A 24,212-nucleotide genomic window follows, 5' to 3' on the forward strand; every position below is an offset into this window, starting at 1 on the left:
GCTGAGAACATTGTAGTAGACTGTCTTTGAGGGATGGGTCACCAAAGATATAAACAAACAAGACTGCAGGATCCCTGACAGAGGCCGGCATGTCAGGGACAGAATTCCTTCAAATGGCAGGTAATGGGGAGATTCATGGCCCAAGTTTCCCCAGATGTGGTCAAAAAGTTAGGAGCAGAGAGGATTCTAGATGAGCATCAGTAGTGTTCCAGTTGGTTCTGTCACAGTGACTTGGAGAAGGGGAGGGAAGAGCCCTGTGCTGTGGACCAGCCTTGATAACACCCCTCTGTGGGGCACAGTGCAGCAGTGCCAGTCTCTGTGCCAGTCTGGCAGTGCCACCAGCCTCCCTCTGCCCTTGCCCTAAGGGGTACGTGCCTACATGACCCCTTGACTCCACAGCCATGGAGGTGAGTCAGCAAAGCTGTCCTGGAATCTCTTTATTCTGAGACCTGGTTCAGAAGTACCATCCCTGCCTCCTCTTTAATACTAAATAATAGCATTTCTAATCTCTCAAATGCAAAACCCTTCATATCTTCTGCAGGGAGAGCCTGGATACAATGTGTGCCCCATAAATACAGCTCCCTGGCCATCTCCTCTGTCCCCTCTCTGCACAGGCTCAGTCCCCCATAGTCACTGTCATCTGAACAGCTCCCAGAGAATTTAAACACCCAAACCACCCTTTCCTCAAAATCTGCAAGAGTCGACACAAGAATCATTTCTCTTCTGACTTTTTATCATTGCTTGGAGTTTTTCAGTAGCCATCATTTCTGTTCCCTGTCCCTCTCTACTCCCCCATCTCCCAAAACACTGGAAGTAATGATGAAACACTGTAAAGCCAGAATCAGTAACTCTGCCGACCAAACCAAGTCAAGCAAAAATGGCAGACAGTGGACGGACCTGTGTTTAGGTTTTTCTTCCTAAAGTACTTAGTAGGGGCTGCAGCCTAATGACACCAAACCATGCCTGAGCAGACATTCCCTGATGGTTTACCGTCTTAGAGCAATTCTCTCTTTCTCCTTTCTGTAATGTGTGACTTGAGCAGGAAGGAAAAGGTAGGCTTTTAACATCAGAGTGTTTCCCTGCTGCTGCAAATTCACCCCCTTTATATTGCAATTTCTCTGGCCTGCCCATTGTCTATTTCACTGAACTGCCTAAAAATGAAAGTCAGCCTGCACGTGTGTAATGACTGTGATGGCCCCTCCTGGGCAGAGGAATCTAGGTAAGAGCAGTGCGTCCTCCTGGACAAGAGGCTTTCCTGTTTGTGTTCCAAAGATGCTGCTCAGCAGGAATACCTTTCTCTTGCTGCCTTTCTTTACATAGACTTGAGTGGCCGAGGCCCACACGAAGGAGCAGCGGGGCATTTCAGCACTGGCAAATAAGTAAATCCTTCCCCCGGATTCGGTGGGTGCTTCTCGATCACATCTCCTGGCTGGTCCACAGCCCAGGGCCTTGTTGATGGAGACGGGCAGTTGCAAGCTCCTTCAGAGGGTGGAGATGAAGCTCTCAAGTTAATTCTTCTCATTCAATAGGGGCTTTTGTGAGCATCATCTTTAGCATGGTCTTGGGAGCCGCCATCCCTTCAAGAAGCCCAGGTTCACAAAATCTCTTTGTAAAGTGTACAGACATCTTTCCATTCCAGTTTTTTAACTTTCTGAAGTTTATCCGTAAGTCACATATCTTTCTTCAGATAGGAAGTAAATGGCTTCCACTATTCCATCTTCAAACCAACCAAGACAGAAATCTTAAATAGAATTTAAACCCCACAAGGAAGCAAAAGTATTAAAATGAAGCCCGAAGAATTTTTTTCTTTTCTTTTCTTTTCCTTACACCCACACCTTGAACATATTCCTTCACCTGTGTAATTTTCTTCCTAAGCACACATTTCTTACAATGGCTGGTAAGTGTCTCCACCCCTGACTATGACCATATCAAAAAGCATAGTGTCCAGATTCCAGAAGCTTCTTGGCTTCCAACATGGGAGCTTTCTACTCTTTTCTTTCCAGAAAGGTTTGAACATAACTTTCCGGAAGAGAGAATACATATCTTCAATTCTATACAATTTTAGAAAGTGAACAATAGAAACTATTCACTGATTGGTTTTACTGATGAAGCCAGTAAAGATAAGTGCTGATAATACAATAGTAGCGTGGTGCTGTTTGGGATGACAAAATCAGTCTATCGGTTTGCTCTGTGATCTCCTGTCAAAATAATCTGCCAGACTGTCCTTGCTTTGCTACCAGCCTTCCCCAAGAGAGCACCATGCCGAAAGGTCATAGTGTAGCCACAGGATCCTGGCAACACCATATCTAGCGTTCATTGGAATTCATCTTAACCGGCTGGGGCTGCTGAACAAACCACCATACCTGAGGGCCTTAAACAACAGACCTTTACTTCTCACAGTTCTGGAGGCTGGAAGTCCAAGGTCAAGGGCCAGCAGCTTGTGTCTGGTGAGGGATTCCTCCTGAGTCACAGATGGTCACCTTCCAGCTGTGTCCTTACATGGTAGAAAGAGAAAACTGAGAACCCTTAACCTCTTGGTAAGGACCTAATCCCATCACGGGGGCTCCCCCCTCATGGCCTCTTGTGGACCTAATCACCCCCCAGACGCCCCACCTGGAAACACCATCTCCTCAGGGGTTATAGGGCTTTAACCTGTGAATCTGAAGGGGACACAAAATTCATTCCAAAGTATCATCCATTAAAAAAAGATCTAAAAGACTCTGGTATAATCCAGTCAATCCTTAGCTTCATGAGTTCTAAATATATGTGTGAAATTCTAAATTCCTGTAAACAAGACAATGAGTAAAAGGAGTTTTAATGCTAGAACTATAACTCTCTGGTGTTTTTTCTGTCATTTTTTCAGAAAACATATTTTTCTGGTATTTAATGACACGTGAATGACTTGCATGAAGTGTAATGTGAACATTTAAGTAACACCTTTATAAATTGAGAACTACTAGAAGTTTTGCACATTTTGTTAAAATATAACAAAGGAAAATAAGAATGTGCACAAAGTTGAGGAACAAGTATTTAACTCAAGCATGAGGAGTGAAACTGAGCCAGAAGGGACATTTTCACTGAAAATTTTCCCCAAGCTGGAATAAAACTCTCTTAAACCACAAATGCCTCTCTCCTTTTCCTTGCCCTTGATCTGATCTCTGCTTGATTTTTAAACCTCATCATGATAGATGAAGATACATAAACATATACACACACTTACGTGTTTGTGTGTGTGTCACAACTTGGCAAGAATGCCCATAACACAGTTGAAAATACTCTGCCAGCACGGCCCCTGCTGGTTTCTTGGGAATGCTCTGTCGCTTAGATTGCGTCCTGTCTTTATTACGAAGAGACCTCTCTCTCCTGACTTGATGACATTTCCTCTTTTTATATTTTTTTCATATTTCAAGCTTTTCGAGAACTTTGGATAATATGCCCTCAAGACAAAGTTCCGAACAAACACAGTTTGCATAAGGCTTATAAATTTGACCCTGTATTCTTAGGACTAAATAGCTACATGCTCTGTGTTTTGACTTAAAGATTTAGGTACTGCTTGCTTTCAGCCCAAGAGCCGGTTGTGTAGCAATTTTAGAACAGATGTGTCTTGTATGTAGATTTACAAGTGACATATTTCCACTCTGGTGAAAGAGTTGCATATCCCATGATTTCTCATGGATCTTTACCCTAGAAGAAAGTTTGGAATGTGCACAACTCTTAACACTTCTGTCCCATCCTGCTGTCACCAGTGCATTATAGCCAGCCCTGTGGATGCTAATTCCCAAGGCAACATAATGATGTCAAGTAGATTAACACAACTCTTAAAGATGACTTCTGGTCTCTTTATAGGTGATAAAAATCTATTTTCCATGAACAATCAATAACTCTTTCCCTATTAACTCAGTAAAAGTTTGAATAAAGTATCCAGATAAAGGCCAGATACACTGACTGACTTTGAAATAATTCTTTTTTCTTCAGTGTGGACATCCCAGTGTGCCATCAACATTCTGAAATAGCAGAGGGTCCCCTTTGAACTTCATTTCTAGTTGCCATCAAAGATTAGCCATATTCACATAGGTTTTACTTTTATTTCCTTCAGATTCTCTGTAGCCATTAAGAAAGGACTGCAATAAAAGGTATTTAAGAGCTACATAGATCACATGTCAGAGCTGAAGAAAATTGTCCACTGACTTAGCCATTTATCCTGTTTTACTGCACGAAAGTTAAAAAGGAGAACAAGGTGAACCCCAAAAAATGATAACACAGTTGCGTTATATAGTTTGGCCATCATATTCGTAATGGGTATACAAACACTACTCCTGTATGCCTCCTGCTGTTACATTAGCTCTTACATGAGAGAGAAATTTTATCCATGTTGAGTTCTGAATTTCATAGTCTGGTTTTTCTGAATATTGTTAAATCTTTGTATGAAAATGATAGCTTAAAAGTTTAAGGAGATGACCAATACAAAATGAAAAAAAAAATACAAATGAAATGATTTTCCATTTCCTGTTGCGCTAGCAGATGGATTAAATACTGCAAGCCAGCTTCCTTTGAGAAGTCAGTATTACCCCTGCTTCATCACCTAAGCCAGCAAACCTACAGAATGACTGGTCTCTTCCTTCTGCTCTCTTTCTATGCAAGGAAGTTGGCTCACTCCCTCAAATGATGAACCAGGAGCAATACGACAAGGCTTGTTCACTTTCAATTTTGTTTTTTGTTTTTTTCTAAGTGACAAGCTGTGCACGGGTGCAAAGTCTTCTTTGAACAGGTTAGAGGTGGCTTTGGTTAAAAAAAAAAAAAAAAGAACAAGATTCCCTCATTGACAGTCTTTGTTGTAGTTGAAATTGAGTGATGCTGTCAGTGAGCATGACCTTCGATGGGATGTCCAGCATCTGTGTGGGGGATGTTATTCATCTCTGAGTTTTAGCCTTGACTTAAGCTAATAAGCCATTATCACAATTGAGAAAAAGGAGGCATGAGTTTTTGCTTTTTCTCTTGGAAAATGAATTATGACATTCTTGAAGTTACTTGTAACAGGTAAATAACTACATTATCTTTATCGATACTGCATTTTTATGTTACAGGGATATGAAGTAAGCCTCTATTTTTTTTCCAGCAAAAGTTTTAGAACTAAGGAAATTGTGTAAGTTCTATATTTTGAAATACAGGTGTGATTTTGTATTTATACACATATGTACACACATAAATAAGTGCATGTATATAAAATATCTGCAGGAGTGTTTAGTATATGTCACTTATACTGTATTTATCTTAGATAGCCATTAATAAACATAAGAAATGAAATACTTAATACCTCCTCCCTAAAATTACAAAGGATTATTTCATTTTACTGTGATTGTTTTCAAAAGTGAAAATGGGAATATTTTCCCTAAACATAGGGAAACTTCATTTCTAACCTCACTATACTCATGGCTTTATTTTTCACAAAAGACAAAGGCTATGTGTGGTCAAAGATCAGATTCATTATCATAATTTTTAATATTTTTTAAATTATAAGAGTAATAGAACATACTTTGAAATGTAGAGAAAAGAAAGATAAACATTTTACTAATAAGTTTTTATGATCAGTACATGTTTTTTGTGAAGCATTTTACTTGGTATAAAGTGTAAGCTCCACATTGCTTTGCCTCCTGCTTTGTTCATTTAACTTTTATCGTAATCGTTTGTCCAAGTTGCTGCATGGTTTTTGTAACTATCATCTTCAGTGGTCTATTGATACTCCTTTGTGCAGTAAGCCATAATATTTAAACCATTTGTAATTACTTTTTAATTACACATTCTCCTGTTAATTCGTTAGATTCAATTCAGAGCTCACAACTATCAGAATTGCTCTAAGACCTAGATTTGCCTAAAGCTATGTCCGTGCACCTAATAATAGCAATTTTCTCCCTTTTGCTCATTCTGTCATTTGTTTGATGCCCATAGGGGCAGTGATAAAACTCAAAATCAAACAAATATGCATTTTATAAATTATATGGGAATTTATCACAGTTAACACTTATGCATAAGAAGTGAGGGCATTTGACTGTTACTATGATGTTATGTTGATAGTATGCTTAACTGTGAAATAAGCTCCCTTGATCTGTAGCCTTCTTCTACCCTGTCCACTCCAAATTAATCCATTTCTTCTGCTTCCTTCCTATAGCAATGTGCTAGAATGGTTCTCAGGAAGCCCATCCATTCCACTGCCATTTACATTCACTCATGGATATTCCCTGGAGCCCTCAGTGGGGCCTTTCCTATTGGGATGGCTAATGCATTATCCCACATGCAGTAGCTATTGACCAAATGTTACAACACCCTGCTTTTGTTTTCGTCTGTAATGTTTGCAGAAGACAGTACTGGGATTATTAAATATTGGGATGTTAAAGATGTTTACTCTCATTTTTCTTCCACCAGTGGGATGGAGTAGGACCTCTTCCAGACTGTGCAGAACCACCAAAAGGGATCCAGATGCTGTGGCACCCTTCAATAGTCAAACCCTACCTCACGCTGCTCTCTGAGTGCTCAAATGCAGACACGCTGGAAGGGGCGGCAGGCGCCCTGCAGAACTTGGCTGCAGGGAGCTGGAAGGTATGACTAGTTCATTACAATAAAAAAAGAAATCTGCAATTATGAGCACGTCCTTAGAAAGTAATAGAAACCCAGTTTTGAGAATGCAATTCTAATGCAGCTTTTGAGGTCATTAAAGACCAGTTACATTGAGATGTTGACTTAGAAAAGTGTATCCCATTTAAAAATTCTTCCTAAGGGCTCAGGATCCTTAAAGATCACTACAAACCACCGGCTTTTTTCTGTCCTATTTGTGTAGCTGAGCTACTTCATTTTCAGTGGAGACTGACACACTGATGCTTTTCAAAGCACTCTGGTTGACTGTTAAGGGAGCTTATACCCAAACACCTTGTGTAAAAGTCCATGTGAACTTCTATCATGTTGTAGCTGGTCTTGTCCCCATAGGAAAAGAACGGCATGCATTTTTAAATTACAGGATTACAGAGAAGAGTGTTGCTAGTTGTCTATAGCAAAAATGTTAAAGTAAAGTAAATGTATAATAGGAATGGAGATTAGGGGAGCCTTTTCTCTGAATCCAAATTGTTCCTGATTAGTTCCCACAGAAAGCTTCTGTGACCCTCATTGTGGGTACAAAGGGATTCACCATAGCAAAGAATTCTTGAGTCTTGCCACTGATGGTTTCATGAGTTGATTTGTCTTATTGCATAAGAAGTACACCTTAGAAGAATAAGAGCAAATGGGGAAAAGACCAAGAGGAAGTTTGGACCTCTGCCATTTTCCATTCATTTAATATCAAAACCTGGGGTTTGGGTATGCATAAATCACTCTTTTCTTGAACATTAATTTTCTTCAAAACAGTGTTAATGTAGACACCAGCTACAGGTAATCCTTAGGAGCTCAGTGCCATAGGCCCACCATACTGACCTCAGCACTGTCATCTAACTACACCCTCCCTTCTTATCACACCTGCCAGTGTCGGCCTTTCTGTCATCTCTCTCTCCCTCTGTCATCCTTTTTCCTATTGCTACAGTTCCAGCTGCAGCCCCACTTTCTGTCTCAGGTGTGACATCTCAGCTCTTGGGCCCCATCCCTGACAATACTTCCCAGGAACTGGCTACTGTTCCGGGATCAGGCCCACCCCTTCTTTGGGGGAATCTTCAGAATAATCATTGTCCCTTTCCTCCCTTGCCCACAGGCATCCCTAATGTTGTACTGCAAGAATTCAGGTTGGGCGAGGCCTGAAGTGAAGTTGTGTCTTACTTTCAAACAGAGAAAAGCTCCAAAAGTAGAATCACACCAGACAGAATTCCAGAAGCTTTGCATGCCAGGGAAAGGGACAACAGTGGAAATCCTTAGTTAACCCTTAGGTCTTATCTCTCACTAAATTTAGGAGGCTCTGACTCAAATACAATTTAAACCTGGCCCTGTCTTTCCTGAGGTTTGGGACCCTGAGCAAAATACAGCAGCTTATTATGTTAGACGTGTCATCCTCAAAGGGAGAAGACTGCAGCTCTTCACATCACATCATGACACTGGATGCAAAGAGGGGCAGGATGTCATAGGCCAAGGGTTGTCATAATGTTTGGCCAAGAGTTCTTCATTGCTGTGAGTCCCCACTGCCCCCCTGCCCAGGAGGACTGACTCGGTGGGCATGGGAAGCTGGGCTCTGGGCTGCAGGCACGAGTCTAACCTGAGGCACACAGCCACCTGGAGGGTGGCAAAGCAAGTGTGCCATCTTAAAATATGTTTTAATGAATTATGACTTTTCTTGAGAAATACTTAGGTTCTTATCATAACAATTTAAAGGTGGGGAAATGCCTGAGCTCTAGAAAATTTTGAAGGTAAGACAACAACTTTTGCTCTATAAGTTAAACTTTATATTCTGTATATTCCAAAAGTGAATTAGAAACATGGGAGACATATTAGTGACCCAAATGACTGTTCTGGAGTTTAAAGTACAATGTTTGAAAAGAAAAATACCTCGAAATGGGATTCACAGCCTATCAGACATTGCAGAAGAAAAGATTCTAGTGTATTGGAAAACCATGCAGAATGAAACAGAGAAAAAAGAAAAAAGTACAGTGTAACAGTGAGCTTCAAGCAGCCCAAGGTGTGTGTAATTGGATCCCCAAATGAGAGGAGAAAGGAAAAGGGAACAGACAAAAGTTTGCAAGGAAATAATGGTCAAAACTTTGGCCATTTAAAAGTTTTAAAGAAAGTTTTTAACCATTATTGCCTCAAAAACTTTGCAAATTTAAGGAGACACCATAAACTCCTAGATCCAAGCAGCTCAAGGAACCCAAGCACAAGAAATATGAAGAAATTACACTAAGGTGCATTGCAATCAAATTGCTCAAAATCATTAGTAAACAGAAAATCTTTAAAGTAGAGGAAAGAAGAAATGTTCTGTATGGAAGAACCACACCACATCTAAACACCAAATTTAAGGATCAGTATCACCAGTTATTCATTTATTCACATGAGTCCTTATTAACTAAGCTACTAAGAATGTCCTCTAGAAAGGGATCTAATCTGTAAGCTTTCTAAAGGCAGAAGTCAAGCCTCATTTATTCGCTTGGCTGAGAGAAAATGCTCAGGCTCGAGAACTGAACTGATGTAGCATTAACACCCATGTATCTTTTGTGTGGACAAACAGTCTTTTACAATTATAAATATCTATCAGCCACTAAGCAGTTAATAGCACGTACTATGATCACACCATCTTCAGATGCTCACATTTTATGAGTTTTTGTTTGGTTCTTTGATTCAGACAAGAGCATATTGTCAATATGCTACAAAAGTGATAGAAGGGAGTTGTAAGTAGACCATTTTCTTTTCAGCTTCCAGACTTACCAGTGCTTGAAGGCTGCACATTTGGATAGCATTGCCCCACTCTACAGTTCCTGCAGGGTAGACATTTCTGCTTAAATTACCAGGCTGTGTGGCTCAGAGGTAGCCAGGTCTGCTGGGAGAGCCACTGAGATATGTCTAGGTTTTGAGGTGTTTGGAGTAAGAAAATGATAAGATTAGAAATCTTATACTGTTCTGATATTCAAAATTTTTCTCCTGCTTTGTTTGGGTTTTATAATTAGAATTATGGAGGATGCATGATAGGAGCTTTCGGTATTATCTGGCAGTAGTAGCTTGCTGACTGTTTTTAGTACACAGACCTTTACACTAGTTCAGCAGTTATACCCTGTGTGAAATTTAACCCCACGTATCCAGATGATATTTATTTGATAAATTGTTCTATTACTAATAAAGGCAAGGCTACTAAGAAGGAGGCCGAAGGATCTTGAGCAGATAAAATCAACATCATGGAATCTGTTCCATATTTTAGACAGTTTAACAACTCTGAGCGTCAGATTTCCCAGTCTGCATCAGATTTCAAGCAATATGTAAAAATGTAACACATGGCTCTTCTAAGCAGGCACACAGATTTGCTGTAAGAAGGGAAAGTAAATACACTGAAGGCAAATTAAAAAGAAGAGTTAGGAAAAGTAGATACAAGGATGCAAGAAAGAAAAACTGTCAGAGGCTTTTCAATAGCTTGGCTGTTACATATATTCTAAAAACTGCTAGTCATAATGCTGACCTCTGTCATTAGGAAAATGTGAAATTATTACTAGTAATTTCAGAAGGCAGAAAGCATTTTAGAAAGATTTCATTTCCAATGGCTGAAGCAGAATTTTGAATCTCAGTATGTCAGCCTTACTTAGAAACAGCACTGACCCTCCTAATAACTCCAGACACATGGCATAGTTCTCAGGCAGGACAAGGGGATGCTAAAGAATATATTTGTGTGTAATTAAAAATATATGTATTTACATAAGAGCTTTCTTATCAAAATACAAATACACAAGCAATCATAAAATTAAAATCACATCATCACCATCTATTGTCTAATTTATTACTTTACCATATTAAATGATAAGCGAATGTGTAGGAAGGGCAAATAGACAACCCTAGGGATGATTTGAGAAGATTATCATTAATCCAAACACTGATAAACTGTCACAATCTTATTTAAAAGATTGAGAACTTGTACAAAAACCAAATAGAGAAATCCTTACTTTAAAAAAAATTTGACTTAAGAAAAAATCTTGAGTAATTAGAAGATTGATTCAAGATACACAACAATATCAAGTTTCATGCACAGACAGGGTTACCACATGAAATCTAGATTCTAAGAATGTGTGTTTGGAGCAACTGTTGAAATTTAGTGGCACTTTTTAGTGTCCTTAACCTTTTATGACCCAAACAAAAGCAGAAATGTGAAAGCAGAAGACCAGAATTTTGCCTGGAGACAGCCTTTCATAGACCACATTATCTGAAACAATAACTTCTCTTTAGAGAAAGTTCATGCACACTGTTTTTTGGTAACAAATTAGCTAGTGCACTGAATCTTCACAATGACCCTCAACACTTTTTAACCCTTTAAAGACTCATTACTTGATTCATGAGCATCAGAAAAACAGAAGAGTATTATTGCAGAAGCAAAATATTTTTCACAGCCAACATGATTTCCGTGACCTTTTTCTCATTTACGGTACAATGATTTTGTTGGTCACAGAATATTTAAACAATTGAGCTTAAAAGGTTGGAGATTTCCAGTATGAATGAATGCTCTTTCAACTTCCATTTATGGGTTATTTCTATTGTAATTGAACTTTGTGAAAACCCAAGGTTTAAACTATAGACATATATCAGCACTCGCTTTAAACCAAACATTCTAGATATATTTGTATAGTCAGTTTTCCCCCCAAAATATGACTATTCATGATAGCCTCTTTGAGAATAGTCACACTAGGGTGGGGAGGGGGTGGAAAGAGTCTATCATATGTCCATTTACTTTTAAAATAAGGTAGAATAAAGAGACACTTGGGTATTAATTAATATTTAGCACAGTAACATGAGTGCAACATAGACATAGTGAAAAAGGAAATAGCATCTCTGTCAATGTAGCAAATGAATAAAAAATAAGAGAACTGGGAAATTTGAGACTTGCCCATAAAGACAAGACAACAGCCTGGAGAAGGCACTGAATTTAGTGTAGCTTAGCAGTTAGTGTATCATGTAAAAGTGAACCAGGCCAAGTTAGTGGAGTTCAGTAAATATAAGTAAAACTCATGGTTTGACATCTGAGAGACAGTTCTCTTTGTCCTAGTTAATGGTGTGATGTGAAGCATAAAGCTTAAATACAAGCAAGCAGAGTTTTGAATGATTATGATGAAAATGGAGCCCAAAGCATGATCCTTAGTGGGTTAGAAATTGGACCAGAATAAACAAGAGTTTGTCTGAGGAGTCTGCCCAGTCTGCAGGCCCCCAGAGATGGTGCACTCATTTGGGCATGGTGACCAGCCTGAGGCAGGGACAGGACGAGCCCCACCTAAGGAGAAAGAGATGGAGAGGGTCAGGGTCATAACCCCAGTCATTGGCCCTCATCACTCATGACTTAGTGATTTCTTCTCCACAAGACCCCAGTAAGTATACTAGTAGCAAGGGCTGCAGTACAGTGAATGCCATATGCATCCAGATTGACTATAGAATAAATGTGATTTTTTAGTTTGGCATTACAGTCACCATTGTCATTATGTGATCTGATTTCCAAAGCCCTAAGTTACAGAACTGCATTCCGGACTCTTAGAGACAGCTAACTAACCCTGAGTGACTTCTACGTCCAGCCAGGATGCCACGATGGAGTAACAAGGTCCAGGTTTACTTTCCTTTAAGGAACAATAACAACAACAAAACCAGAGAAATATATGTAACAATGGATTTTTGGACACTAAGGATTGGTTAAGGAAGGACAGTGATCTCTGAGAGACAGGAAAGAAACAAGGTGAGCCCCACGCTTGCCCCTGCTCACTGCCCTGAGAGAGCTTTCAGACCCCGCTGCAAGGACTGGGAACCCCGGAGGAGCTGGGCAGACTCTCTGAGCTCGTCTGGCTGGAGCTGGGATTCTGGAGAGACCCAGGTGACTGGAGTTCACGGGACAGAGCAACTGAGTGGAGAAGGCCAGAGAGAGAATTCTAGAGATCAGCGGAGGACCCACTCGGATATCCAGCAGAGAACTCTCAGAGCATGCATGTAAAGGAGACAGCGAAAGCTGAGGAAACAACCTCCTGAAATCATTAGAGAGAAGGGAACTTGACCCTCACACAGGGATGGGTTTAGTGTACATTCCCAAGAGCCGGACGGGAAAACCTCCTAATTCATGGGCCACTGGGTGAGTACTCAGGAGGGTCTCATCTCAGTACTAAGGTATAATTAGCCCTGGATCAAATGTAATCTTGTCTCCCTGTCAAATCTTAAGGTAAGATCCAAAAGGATCAATAGTGTCCACGTAAATTAACTGCATTTTAGAATAAAGCTTAAAAATATACAGGAATAACAAAATATCCAGCTACCAACAAAGTAAAATTAAGAATGTCTCGCATCCATTTGAAAATAACCCTATAAGCATATAAACAGGAAAATGTGATTTATAATGAAAAGAAAAAGCAATCATTCAATACCAACTCAGAACTGATACAGATGTTGACAGTAGCAAGCAAGCAGTTATTATAACTGTATTCCATGTATTTGGAAAGTTAATTAGAAACATGGAAAATAGATCTAAGTCCCAAGTAAAACTTCTAGAGTTGGAAATATGTCTGAAATGAAGATGAACAGCAAGTTAGACATTGCAGAAGAAAAGATTAATGAAGTGAAAGGCAGCAGTAGAGACTAGCCAAAATGAAACACAGAGAGGAAAAAGAAAACAAAAAACTAAAAATCATCAATAAGCCTCAAGTGGCCTGATATATGTGTAATTAGAATCCCCAAAGGAGACAAAAGAAGGAGAAAGAGAAAAGAAAAAAATATTTGAAGACATAATGATTGAATGTTTTCCAAATTCAGTGAAGACCGTAAACTCACAGATCCAAGCATCCCAAGGGAACCCCAAGCATAAGAAATGTAAGAACTGTAGCAATATGTACATCATAATCAAATTGTTCAAAGAATATAATAAAAAGAAAATTTTTAAAGCAGCCAGAGATTAAAAAGACATCCATACAAAGATAAAGGTGACAGCTAATTTCTCATCAGCAACAATGCCAGTAGGAAGACAGTGTGGCAACATCCTTAATGCCCTAAAAACAACACTTCAGTCTGCTGGGCCCAACTGTATTTAAAGTTTATTTTGGTTTGGTATCTAGCAGGCACAGTCCGTCCCTGAAGAAAACTCCTTGGACACCAATTATACTTAAGAGCAGTTGTAAAACAATCAGTAAAAGGAACCCCTTCTGAGCTTAGTTTAAGGCATAGGCTAACCGGGAAACTGGCATGGTTAATTACCAGAGCAATTGGGTGAGAGGGGAATTCTAATGTAAAGACTTCAGTTTAACTGCGCCAGCATGGTTAGGGCTATGGGGCTCAGGACGTGCCACTCAGGATTCTGTTCTTCCAGTCCTGAGGACAAGCAAGTACTCATGGGCCCTGCAATCAAAGGTTCTAGCCCAACGGAAGTTGGGGATTCATTTGGTTTTAGGAGAGGCTGTCAAAGGAACATGTGATTACTTTAAACCCTAACAGTGCTTTTGTGGAAACAGTTAAAACTTGCTGGCACTATCAAAAACAGCAATGACTTTGACCCTTTTTATGTAGTTCCTTTCAGAAGAGAATGCTGTTCTTAAATAATAAGCATTTTATGCTAGAAATCAAACTGACATTTTCCTTAATCATGTAAACTTGTTTAATCTCCAACTGTGAGCCATAAATTGGAAGGTTGGTTGGCATGAGATGAACATGACTTGGTACCTTCCCTCAGGTACCTTTCAGTATGATAAACATGTAAACAAAAAGTCCAATAGCCATTACAGATGCTATGATAGAATATATATATATGTGAGTGTGTGTGTATATATGTATATGTATATATATGTATATGTGTATATATACATATATATATATATATGCAATGGTGTGCATATACACAAGGTACAAGGTGGTATCCAAGGCATCACTTTTAAAGGAAGAGGTCCAGGATGAAGAAGCACACTTACAGCATCACTAGTTAAAACCTTAGAGCTAGGAGTCAATGACTAGAGTTCATTTTAATATATTAGTATATTTCATTATTTAGAGGAATGCTAGTGGCTATAATAGAGAGACCCCAAATGTGCAAGGGTCACACAAGATAGAAGATACTTTCTCTTATGTAATAGGTAAGGGCAGGTGTGTGAAGAGGGAAGCTCCCCTCCATGAATTAATCTCACCCACACTGACAGCTGTTCTGCTATCTTCAACATGTGACCTCCAAGGCTACACTTATGGTCATCATGCAGAAAAAGGACACAAATCCACAGTCAGAAATGTTCTCTCATGAAAGTCAAGATCACACCTGTAGTCCCTCTCACATAATCTGGGCTCAGCTCCTAGCCTGCAGCAGACAAATGCTTCCATAATCTCTTACACCACCACAGATAAAAAATTCACAGGCATAAATTAATCTGAATCCAGATTCAAAAACAATAAAATTCCTTACTCTAAAGGAACAAAGATTTGCTGACATATTCAATTCATATCACAAAATAAAACACTTAATATCTTAGTAAAAAATAATGGCACTCCAGTTCCTCACTACCTAATGTTCAACACAATGTGTGCTTTATACTTGCAAGACTGAAAATCCTCATATTTATATGGTCCCTCCAGACTGTGCCCTAAAGATGAATTGCAGATCCCCCTCCCCATTACCAAAAGTAACAAATTGCTTAAAGTCCCCCCCAGATGGCATGTTTTCTGCCTCCAAAAGAAAAATATAAAGGTCTAAGCCCCTCCCACCTTGAGCACCATTGTTTGAAAAGAAAAAACAAAAAAGGAGGACATATTAAAGGAAAAGTTTTCTGATTTGGTGTCTAATAAGTGAGGGCAAGAAAACAACTGAATTGCTTTTATTTTCTTATATTGAATAAAGAATCACTGAGTCTGCCACACCTGCACTTCTTGTTCAATGATCCTCATTGTCTAGCAAAAAGGAGTGTTAGCAATTGCATTTTGAACCTGCGTCTCTTTCCATCTCCCCTTCTCAGTGGGATGTTTATGCAGCCCTGTCACCAGAGAACGTGCAGGAGCCTCCCAATAAGATCGGTGGCAGTCTTCATTTCAGACCGTAAGATGCTATGATCTAACAGGGTCATATACCACAGCCCAGAAGGCATTTCTAAATGCCAATTGCACACAGTGATGACATCTCTAATATTTGATAATATTCACAATAAACTTTTTGTGTTCAGAAAGATTCATTTTTAAAAGTATGTTTTTCATTGGGAATTACTGATCCTGGACATAGCCTGGGAGTTGGGGGCAGGTGTGTGTGTTCCTGTTGGTGAGTGAACGCTTCCTCAGCATCACTTTTACATGAGCTTGACCTTCTTAAAAGTATGTCTAAATGTTTTTGCCCCCAGGAAATTCTCTTTCTTTGGCATATTTTCAGTATTGCATGAACACATGCAGTACAATCCAGTCTTTGCACTAACTTGACTTACATTTCAAAAATATCAGCCCACAAACAGAACAACACTTTCAATATGGAAAGGCTGCCATTCTCTTAACTAAATTTTTTGTTTATTAAACTGATTTATTGCTTACTTTATGTAACACAAGGGAATTCTTCATGAATCCTCTTCATTAGAGGTACAACTTTTCAAAATAGATTTTGAAAACAAAAAATACTTTATCCTGTAACAAAACTCTAATTTAAATTGCTGATGCATAAATCCTTTGTCCGTCACAAAGGAACATCAGCATTCGAAGGGCCTGGTGCTAACTGCCCAGTTGCTTTGTAAGTCCTGCAGCAGCCACTGGCCACAGATCTCGGATTGGATGAACTTGGTAATTCAGACAGTAATCCATGCTAGAGAGAATAATGTGAGCTATGCAGCAAAAGCCACATGGTTTCTGAATATTTTGAACATTCTTTTTAGAGTAAACTGCCTATTAAAATAAGACTGAATAAGTAAGCTTTTTCATTATTATTTTTTGGTACTTCCTGCCTTCTTACCATGATGGTGAGATATCAGAAATAAATTCAGAAACAAATTTCAAAATCTTGTATAATCCATACCAAATTAATTGCAGTGTATTACACAGGCATACCTCAGAAATATTGCCAGTTCAGTCTCAGACCGCAGCAATAGAACAAATACTGTAATAAAGGGACTCAAATGAATTTTTTGATTTCTCAGTACATATAAAAGTTATTTTTATACTATACTGTAGTCTATTAAGCATGCAATAGTATTACATCTAAAAACAATGTACACAAAGAAATACTTTATTGCTAAAAAATGCTAACCATCATCTGAGCCTTCTGGAACTTGTAATCACTGGTCACAGATGACCGTAACAAATAAAATAAAGAAAAAATATATAATAATGAAAAAACATAATATATAAGGAAAAAATTCAATAATGAAAAAATCGTCCTATTGCAAAAATTACCAAAACATGACACAGAGACACTAAGTAGATGTTATTGGAAAGTGGCCCTGTGATAAACTTGCACAGGTTGCCACAAACCTTCAATCTGTAAGAAATACAGTAAAGCAAAGCACAGTATGAGTTGTGGCAGTTCCTCATGTTACAGCTGTAAGATTTTAACGTGTTGTGGCCCTGTGACACTCCAGGATGCTAAATTGCTTCCGAAAGATGAAATTGTGTTTGGAAGAGTTTGGCTTAGAAATGCTATTTTTCTTTACTGTATCAAAAGAAAAAGTGGGGAAATGGCCAGTTTGACAAGGGAAGTCAGTGGGAAAACAATCATGTAACAGAAAACCATTTAATCACAGATGATACTTCAAAAGCAAGAGTACCTTAAGTATTGAGATACTTAATCAGCAAATTCAGAATTTTAGTACTATCGTGGGTTTAGCCTTATGAACGAATATTTAGTACTTGTAAGAGAACACTCTTTAGTGCTCCATTTCTAAACACTATTTAGTGTCCATTTCTCCTCGGAAGTCTTCTCTGTCCCAATCTTCCCCATGCCTAGGAAAAACCTCCTCAACCTGTTAGGTTCTCAGCTGGGACATGGAAATTGGTGATTAGATGGTCTCTTGTCCAAGATGCAGTACTGGCTTGCACCTGCCTCCCCACTATTAGGTTTGCTTGAGATACAGGCACATCCTCTCCTTAACCCAGGCAGGCACCATCGATGCCTGCCATTCCGATGTGTCCCCACCCTCTACACAAGTAACGCCTCGGCAGTCCTGGGTCCCTAGCATTTCTTCCCCAGCTAACTTACACACACCCCCAGCTCAAGACCGCAGAAATGCTGAGGGGCCAACCCCTGCCACATGAGGGCCGCAGGAACCTTTCCCTGCCTGGAAAACCATGTTGCCATTCCCACTCTTGCCCCACCCCCATGCTAGTGCAGCGGACAGAGGACTTCTCTGAGTCTTGCACATACACCGTGGTCCAGGAAGGGCAGCTCTTACATTCCGAAAAGATTCCATTATCAGCCCCTTACAAAGATGGGGGCCTTGTCCAGGGGCACTCCAGGGGTCGGCGCCCTGACCGTACTTCGCATCTCCTGCCTGGATCACTTCACTCCCCAGCTGGGAGGCTCTGGGTCGACTCTGAGGACAGGAGAAATTTTTCTGCCCATTCTCATCCTCTTTCAGGTATATGCCTCTTTTACCTGCAGCTGCTCCCTAGCCTTCAGCTAAATGCTGGCTGCTTTGTTCTCTTTTTATCCTGACAACACCTCACTGGGCCAGATACTGGCAGAGCTCTTTCCAGGAAGGGAAACAGCAGGGAGAAGGTACAGCATTTACTATCTTGGATTTTTGCCCCATCACACACAAATGGAGGAGATCCTTTCCTGACAAACATGGCCTTCTCTTCTTAATTTCAGTTATACATGACGTCTTATATGAGGTCTGCCCACTCTGGGCAAGCTGTTCTCAATACCTGATTGAAATACCCCATGGCTCCACTGACGGTTCTTGTAGGGTCTTTAATTCAGGGGTTTAGTGGAGTGCCAAGTGGGTTATTGGAAGACTGATGCAGTAACTGAATATTAGACCAAGGTTAATTGGCGCATTTCTAAGGGATTGTATTGACTAAGTGCAGAAGTGTGTAATTTACACTGCTCTGAGAGGTGGATGAGGAAAGTGCTCCAGCACACAAACTCTAGAGAATTGCTCCCTGGGTTTAAGACCTTGTCGAGCATCTGCAGGCTGCAGGCACCTGGCTACGCCTCCCTTTCTCCAGTATGAACTGGGAGTAACAGTAGTGCCTACTGCACAGGATTGAGATGAGGATTAAGTGAGTTAACACGGGTAACAAAATTAGAGCAGTGCCTGGCATTTGGTTTAAGTATTCGGTTTGTTTGGGCTGAGATTATTTGGAGAACTCACAACTCCCCTGAAGTCCTCACTAGAAAAGTATCTCACCTGTAGCACTCGGAGTCATGTCTCTGTGCTGTTTTCTCCTGAACCAAATCTTCCTCCTCCTCCATCTCTTCTTTGTCACCTTCCCCCCGACTTCCTGCTCCTCTTCCTTCTTCGCCTTTTGAATCATCTGCTCTTCAGCTCATGGGCCATTCTGAATGGCATCCTGGTCCATGCCTGATTCGCCCCTTCCTTCTACACTGGCGAGCTCAGGAACCAATGCTCTCATTGTTCACAAAAAGTTAAGGTTCCATCCAAAGATTTCCACCTCAGCCTCTACTTAGGGAACATTTTCCTCTCTTATTCATCTATTTTTATGCCAGTGATACTCCTACTTTGGTTTTTCTTACAAAGCTCTTGGCAGCCCATACACCTCTGAAACACCACAGATGGGTCTGTGCTTCCCAGGCAAGTCCCTTCTCTTCTGGAAAATCTGTGAGCCTTGTGCTTCTTTGTTGAGCACACCTGTAAAACATCCCCTGTCTCCCAGACACCTTTGTCTGTATCATGTCTTTCTCTCTGTCAACCTCAGCACTATCTTTTACCCCTTCCTGGGTTTTGCATAGGTTACACATGTGGGTTATACATGACCTACTCCAAGGCTGGTTGGCTGCTGCATAGAAAACATCACTATCGTGTATATTTGCACATCAAGAAAACCTGTGGAAACTTGCTACATCTTTCAGTGAAGTGTAATTTATTCTGAGTTGTCTTCTACTGAGCTAACATCAGGAACTTTCCATGCACATATAAACACACACAACTAAAAGTTCAAAATAAAAGTTACTTCTGTGTATCATTATCAAGTCTGTTGTCCAGTTATCCTTTTCACTTAGGGAGAACGTGTATCAGTGTTAAACCATTTTATCATACTGAAAGGAGTATCTACAACTCATACACATTTCTGACCATACACTGACATTTTTTATTACTCTTCAATCAGTTCCCAGGAAAGCTAAAGGACTCTCATTATTTTCCATACACCAAATCATCTTTCCATCCAACATGAAAGGGATGTAATAGCTGGATCTCTAAGAAAGAAAAATGAAGTGCCTTCCCTTCTTGGCCCATTTGATATTTGGCCAAGTTCTCCTCTGCTGATATTCAGAAGGATGGAGGGGAGAGCAAGGCAGTGTCTGGGAGACTAAGCACCGAAGATGAGGTGAGAGAGAATGAGATGATGGCAGAGGAGGAAATATTGTCAGCCTCATAAAAAGAAGCAGATTGGGGCAACAGGACCGATGATCAGGGGCACAGGTGACCCTGTGTGCAGATTATTTAACATCTTTGTGTCTATATTTCCTCATCTATAAAATAAGAATACTAATGCCGACCTTCCAAGAGCTTGAGGGACTAGAAGAGCTCACCATGTATAAGCCAGCCTCCCGAGCCAGGAGTGAGGCAGTGCTGCAAAAGCAGTCATCCTTAGGGCTTACACTTCAGCCTGCAAGACTTACCAAGAACATTCCCTGTAGTCTCATAAAAGGTCTAGAAATTTCTCCCCAGTGTTAACATTTATTTATATTTGACAATGTTAAAAATCTATATTCATTCACAATATGTAAGCATTCCCACATCTAATTTCCATTCCCTTCATTTTCCTAGCTTCCTTTTTTAGTTTCAGGGAAGAACCCAACAATGAATGGGACTGCATATACTCAGGTTCAGTCTTTTCTGGGCTAGGCTCTGGAGACCTGAAGGTTCACAAAAGAGGAGGTAGATGAAAAATCCTGTCTCAGCATGTCAAATTGCAAATGAAACTTCCGATGGATGTGAGAGGTTTCGTACCATGTTCACGAAGTGCCATCTTCTCTCAGGACTGCCCCATCCAGACATCCAAGTTCAGTAATCGGCTTCCACATCTTGAGGTTTTTCCATGTCTAAGACCTTGTGCCCATCCTTTCCTGCAGGGCTACAGAATACTTCATTGCAGTCAAGGGATGCTTTTGTGAGTTCCATCTCCTTCCCCAGCCCCTCAGGCTTCCTAGAGCTTGAGGCACGGAGTGGGGGCAGGAGAAAAGCATACAGTGTGAGTTGATGGTGATGAGAAACTATGTGACTGTGATTCTAACATAGGACAGGATGAAGTTGTGTGTTTTTTAATCTCATATTTCATGCAGGGCTGGGCTGAGGATGTGGCAGGCATGGCGTATGCCCTACGTTCACTGCCAGAGGGGGCTCCCTGCCTGCCACAGGTGAGAGCCAGCTCTGGGGTGCCTGCCCCAGTGGGGAATGGGGATGGAGGGGCCTGGCGGGGGAGGGGTGGGGACTTTGCACCACCTTGGCTGGTCCCCAGGAGGACTCTGCCGCAGAACCCAAGACTTCATATAGTGAATGTCATTTTCTTATATTGTAAATGAAATTGTGACAGATTAAACGCTTATATTGGTTGATTTTTATAGTAAATGCTTTTTGCTGGAACACTGTACAACAGTGTATAAAGTGTATGGTTGACCCTTGAACAACACAGGGATTAGGGGCACTGACCCCTCATGCAGTCAAAAGTCTGCCCATAACTTTTGATTCCCCAAAAAACTTTATACTAATAGTGTACTGTGGGCTAGAAGCCTTACCATGATAACATAAAGTCAACACATATTTTATACATATATTATAAACTGTATTCTTAATAAAGTAAGCTAAAGAAAAGAAAATGTTTTTCTAATTTGCCACACATTTCCGAAAGTTTTCCAATATACTTATTGAAAAAAATCTGCCTATGAGTGAACCCACACAGTTCAAACCCATGTTGTTCAAAGCTAAACTTATACACAAATGTCTGGGAATTCTAGGTCTGCCTGCATTCCCTTAAATGGCTACAAATGTTTAATTATTCTAATATTGCAAGTATATTTCAGTAATAGATGTGTTCCATTAAAGCCAACAGTTGCCAACTCAAAACAAATTGTTTGTCTTACTTTATAAATTACACATTGAATTATGGCCCTAGACCTAATACATTTTGATCTATTTCTTAAGTTTTACAATTTTCACTCTCATTTTCTATGTCACACATCTCCTCACTCCTACTTTTTGGACTCATTTACTCTATTTTGCAGCAAACAATTTATTGAAAGTATGTTCAGTAATTTATCTCTATGTGAACACCTCCAAACTCATTTCTTTTTTTAAAAAAATCACCCACACTCAACCTTTTACCATTTTCTACTTTTTCCAGAGTTTTTTTTTTTTACTGCTCAGAAACACCCATAGCCAGCCCTTCCTGTCCCAAACCACTGTATTGTAAAACATCAAATAAATGGCTTTCCAACTCAAGGACTGAAAACACTGGCACCAGAGAAACAAATGCAGTTAACTTATTAACCCTGAAACCTTTATTGTATGTTGAGTTGAGCAAAAAGTATATATAAAGTTAAAACACTGAAATGCATGTCTAACACATCCAACCCATTCTACAATTAGGTCTTGAAAATCCAACCTTCCTGCTTCTGTAAGTGGCAGTCTGAAGACCCACACGGGCTCTTGGCCCATAAGGTTTTCCATGTTGGCATCTAACACCTTTTCCTTCCCTCTCTTTGCAGTGGTCAGTATATATCCGGGCTGCTGTCCGAAAAGAGAAAGGCCTACCCATCCTTGTGGAACTGCTTCGGATAGATAACGACCGTGTGGTGTGCGCGGTGGCCACAGCTCTCCGGAACATGGCCTTGGACGTCAGAAACAAGGAGCTCATAGGTACGTTCTCTCCAATTCCTAGTATCTCAGTTTTTAAATGAAAATATTTCCTAGTGGGGTGCATGCAATTGAATCCATTTGCTGAACATAGGCACGTGCAGAAACAGTCCATTTATTAGAGGCCATGGTTTTTCCAACTTTCCTTCTTGTTTAAAGCCAATGCACTGATTTATCTTTTAGAGTTTAGAGGAAAATGTGATGTTTGTTGACATTTCTAATCCTTGCAAATTAAAAACTACCACAGTGCTCAGCACTGGACACCATACTCTTTATACTTTAAATCTCTGTCAGGCTTTTTGTTTGCTTTCCATGTGGTGAACTGGAATTCTAAAGGGATACATGCCTCTTCTCTTCCCCTATTTTAAAATTCATTTTGGATTAGACCATAGTGGTTCTTTTAATCCTATTTTTTAAAGAATCATCTCCCGTGGGAAGATGCTCATGGCAAGGCTGATGTCTGTAGGACTCGTGAACCATGAACACGTGCCCAGGGAAGAGACACAAACCCCTTCACAAGCCATCATCTTATTTGTAGGCATCTGGGATGGACGAGGTGTTTCTGATAGGGTTGTTGGTCATTGTAGCTTAATGCGCAGCAAGGCTGCCTGCAGGTAACAGGTGCCAGTGGAGTGTAGGCAGCCCAAAGCTGCACTACCTGCCATGCCAGAGGCTGAGTTAGCAACCTCTGCAGGAAAGCAGGTGAGAGTGGGCAAAGGAGCAAGATTGCATTCCTGGAATGCCAGGTGTGGGTCCGAATTTTGTACTCAAATTTTCCACGATACATAGGTCTGTTTCTGCTGAGCCCTTTGTGATCTGAAAACCGGCCCCTTTTCCTCCTGCCATTTCACAACACTCTTCCTATCCTTCAGTGAAAACTACAGCATTTGCAAGTCTCCAGCCATTTATTTACTCACAAGGAAACTAGTCTTCAAATCTGTGTCAAATAAATGCAATTATTTGTTAAGCTCATAGTACATTATAGGGCATGAAAGAAACTCGATTTGGGATGTAAACTTAGTTTGAATTTAAGTGTTCTCTGTGGATTTTGTATATTTAAAATAGGTCATTAACTCAAAAGGTTAGGATACCCTCTCCATATCCCCTTGCCTTTCCCTTACAAAGCTCTTTCAGATAGTCCAGAACCAGGGCTTGTGATAAAATCCTATTGTTCCTCTAGAAGACTGAAGAAAAATCAATAGCTAATCAGTCTACCGCCTGGATGCTAACTACTAGGTATTGTGTGTTTGTGTGTTTTATTCCTTGGTGGATTAAAATATAACAAAATAGGGAACTATTGATTGGTTTTTCTAGCTTCTGGCATCTCGTCTTTCTTAGAAGTCAGCTATCTAGTACTCTCTCAGAAGCAGGAACATTTGGAGCTCCATATTGCCCATGTTAAATTAAGCCTTTACTATCAAATGTTACCAGACAGGAAAGAGAGCCAGTCATTAAAAATATAAATGAAAATATCTAAGTCACAGCCTTTATGGAATCAGTAACTTTTTCTTGAACGAGAAAAGCAGACTTAAACCAAAAAACACACAC

At 40.1% G+C, this 24,212-nt stretch overlaps 1 protein-coding gene across 6 annotated transcripts in view; it reads left to right on the top strand.

Moving 5' to 3' along the window:
* Window positions 1–24,212, top strand: part of CTNND2 (catenin delta 2) — a 925,492-nt gene that overhangs the window by 798,652 nt on the left and 102,628 nt on the right. For 5 of the 6 annotated variants that reach the window (XM_073237801.1, XM_073237811.1, XM_073237821.1 and 2 more), the window contains 3 exons: window positions 6,421–6,594; window positions 21,095–21,169; window positions 22,517–22,667. In XM_073237801.1, coding sequence (XP_073093902.1) covers window positions 6,421–6,594; window positions 21,095–21,169; window positions 22,517–22,667 — 400 coding nt within the window. The remainder of the gene's footprint in view (window positions 1–6,420; window positions 6,595–21,094; window positions 21,170–22,516; window positions 22,668–24,212) is intronic. The other variant, XM_073237805.1, reaches the window with a different exon arrangement.

This window comes from Manis javanica, chromosome 1, assembly GCF_040802235.1.
Source record: "Manis javanica isolate MJ-LG chromosome 1, MJ_LKY, whole genome shotgun sequence".
In the NCBI taxonomy this organism is placed as follows: Eukaryota; Metazoa; Chordata; class Mammalia; order Pholidota; family Manidae; genus Manis; species Manis javanica.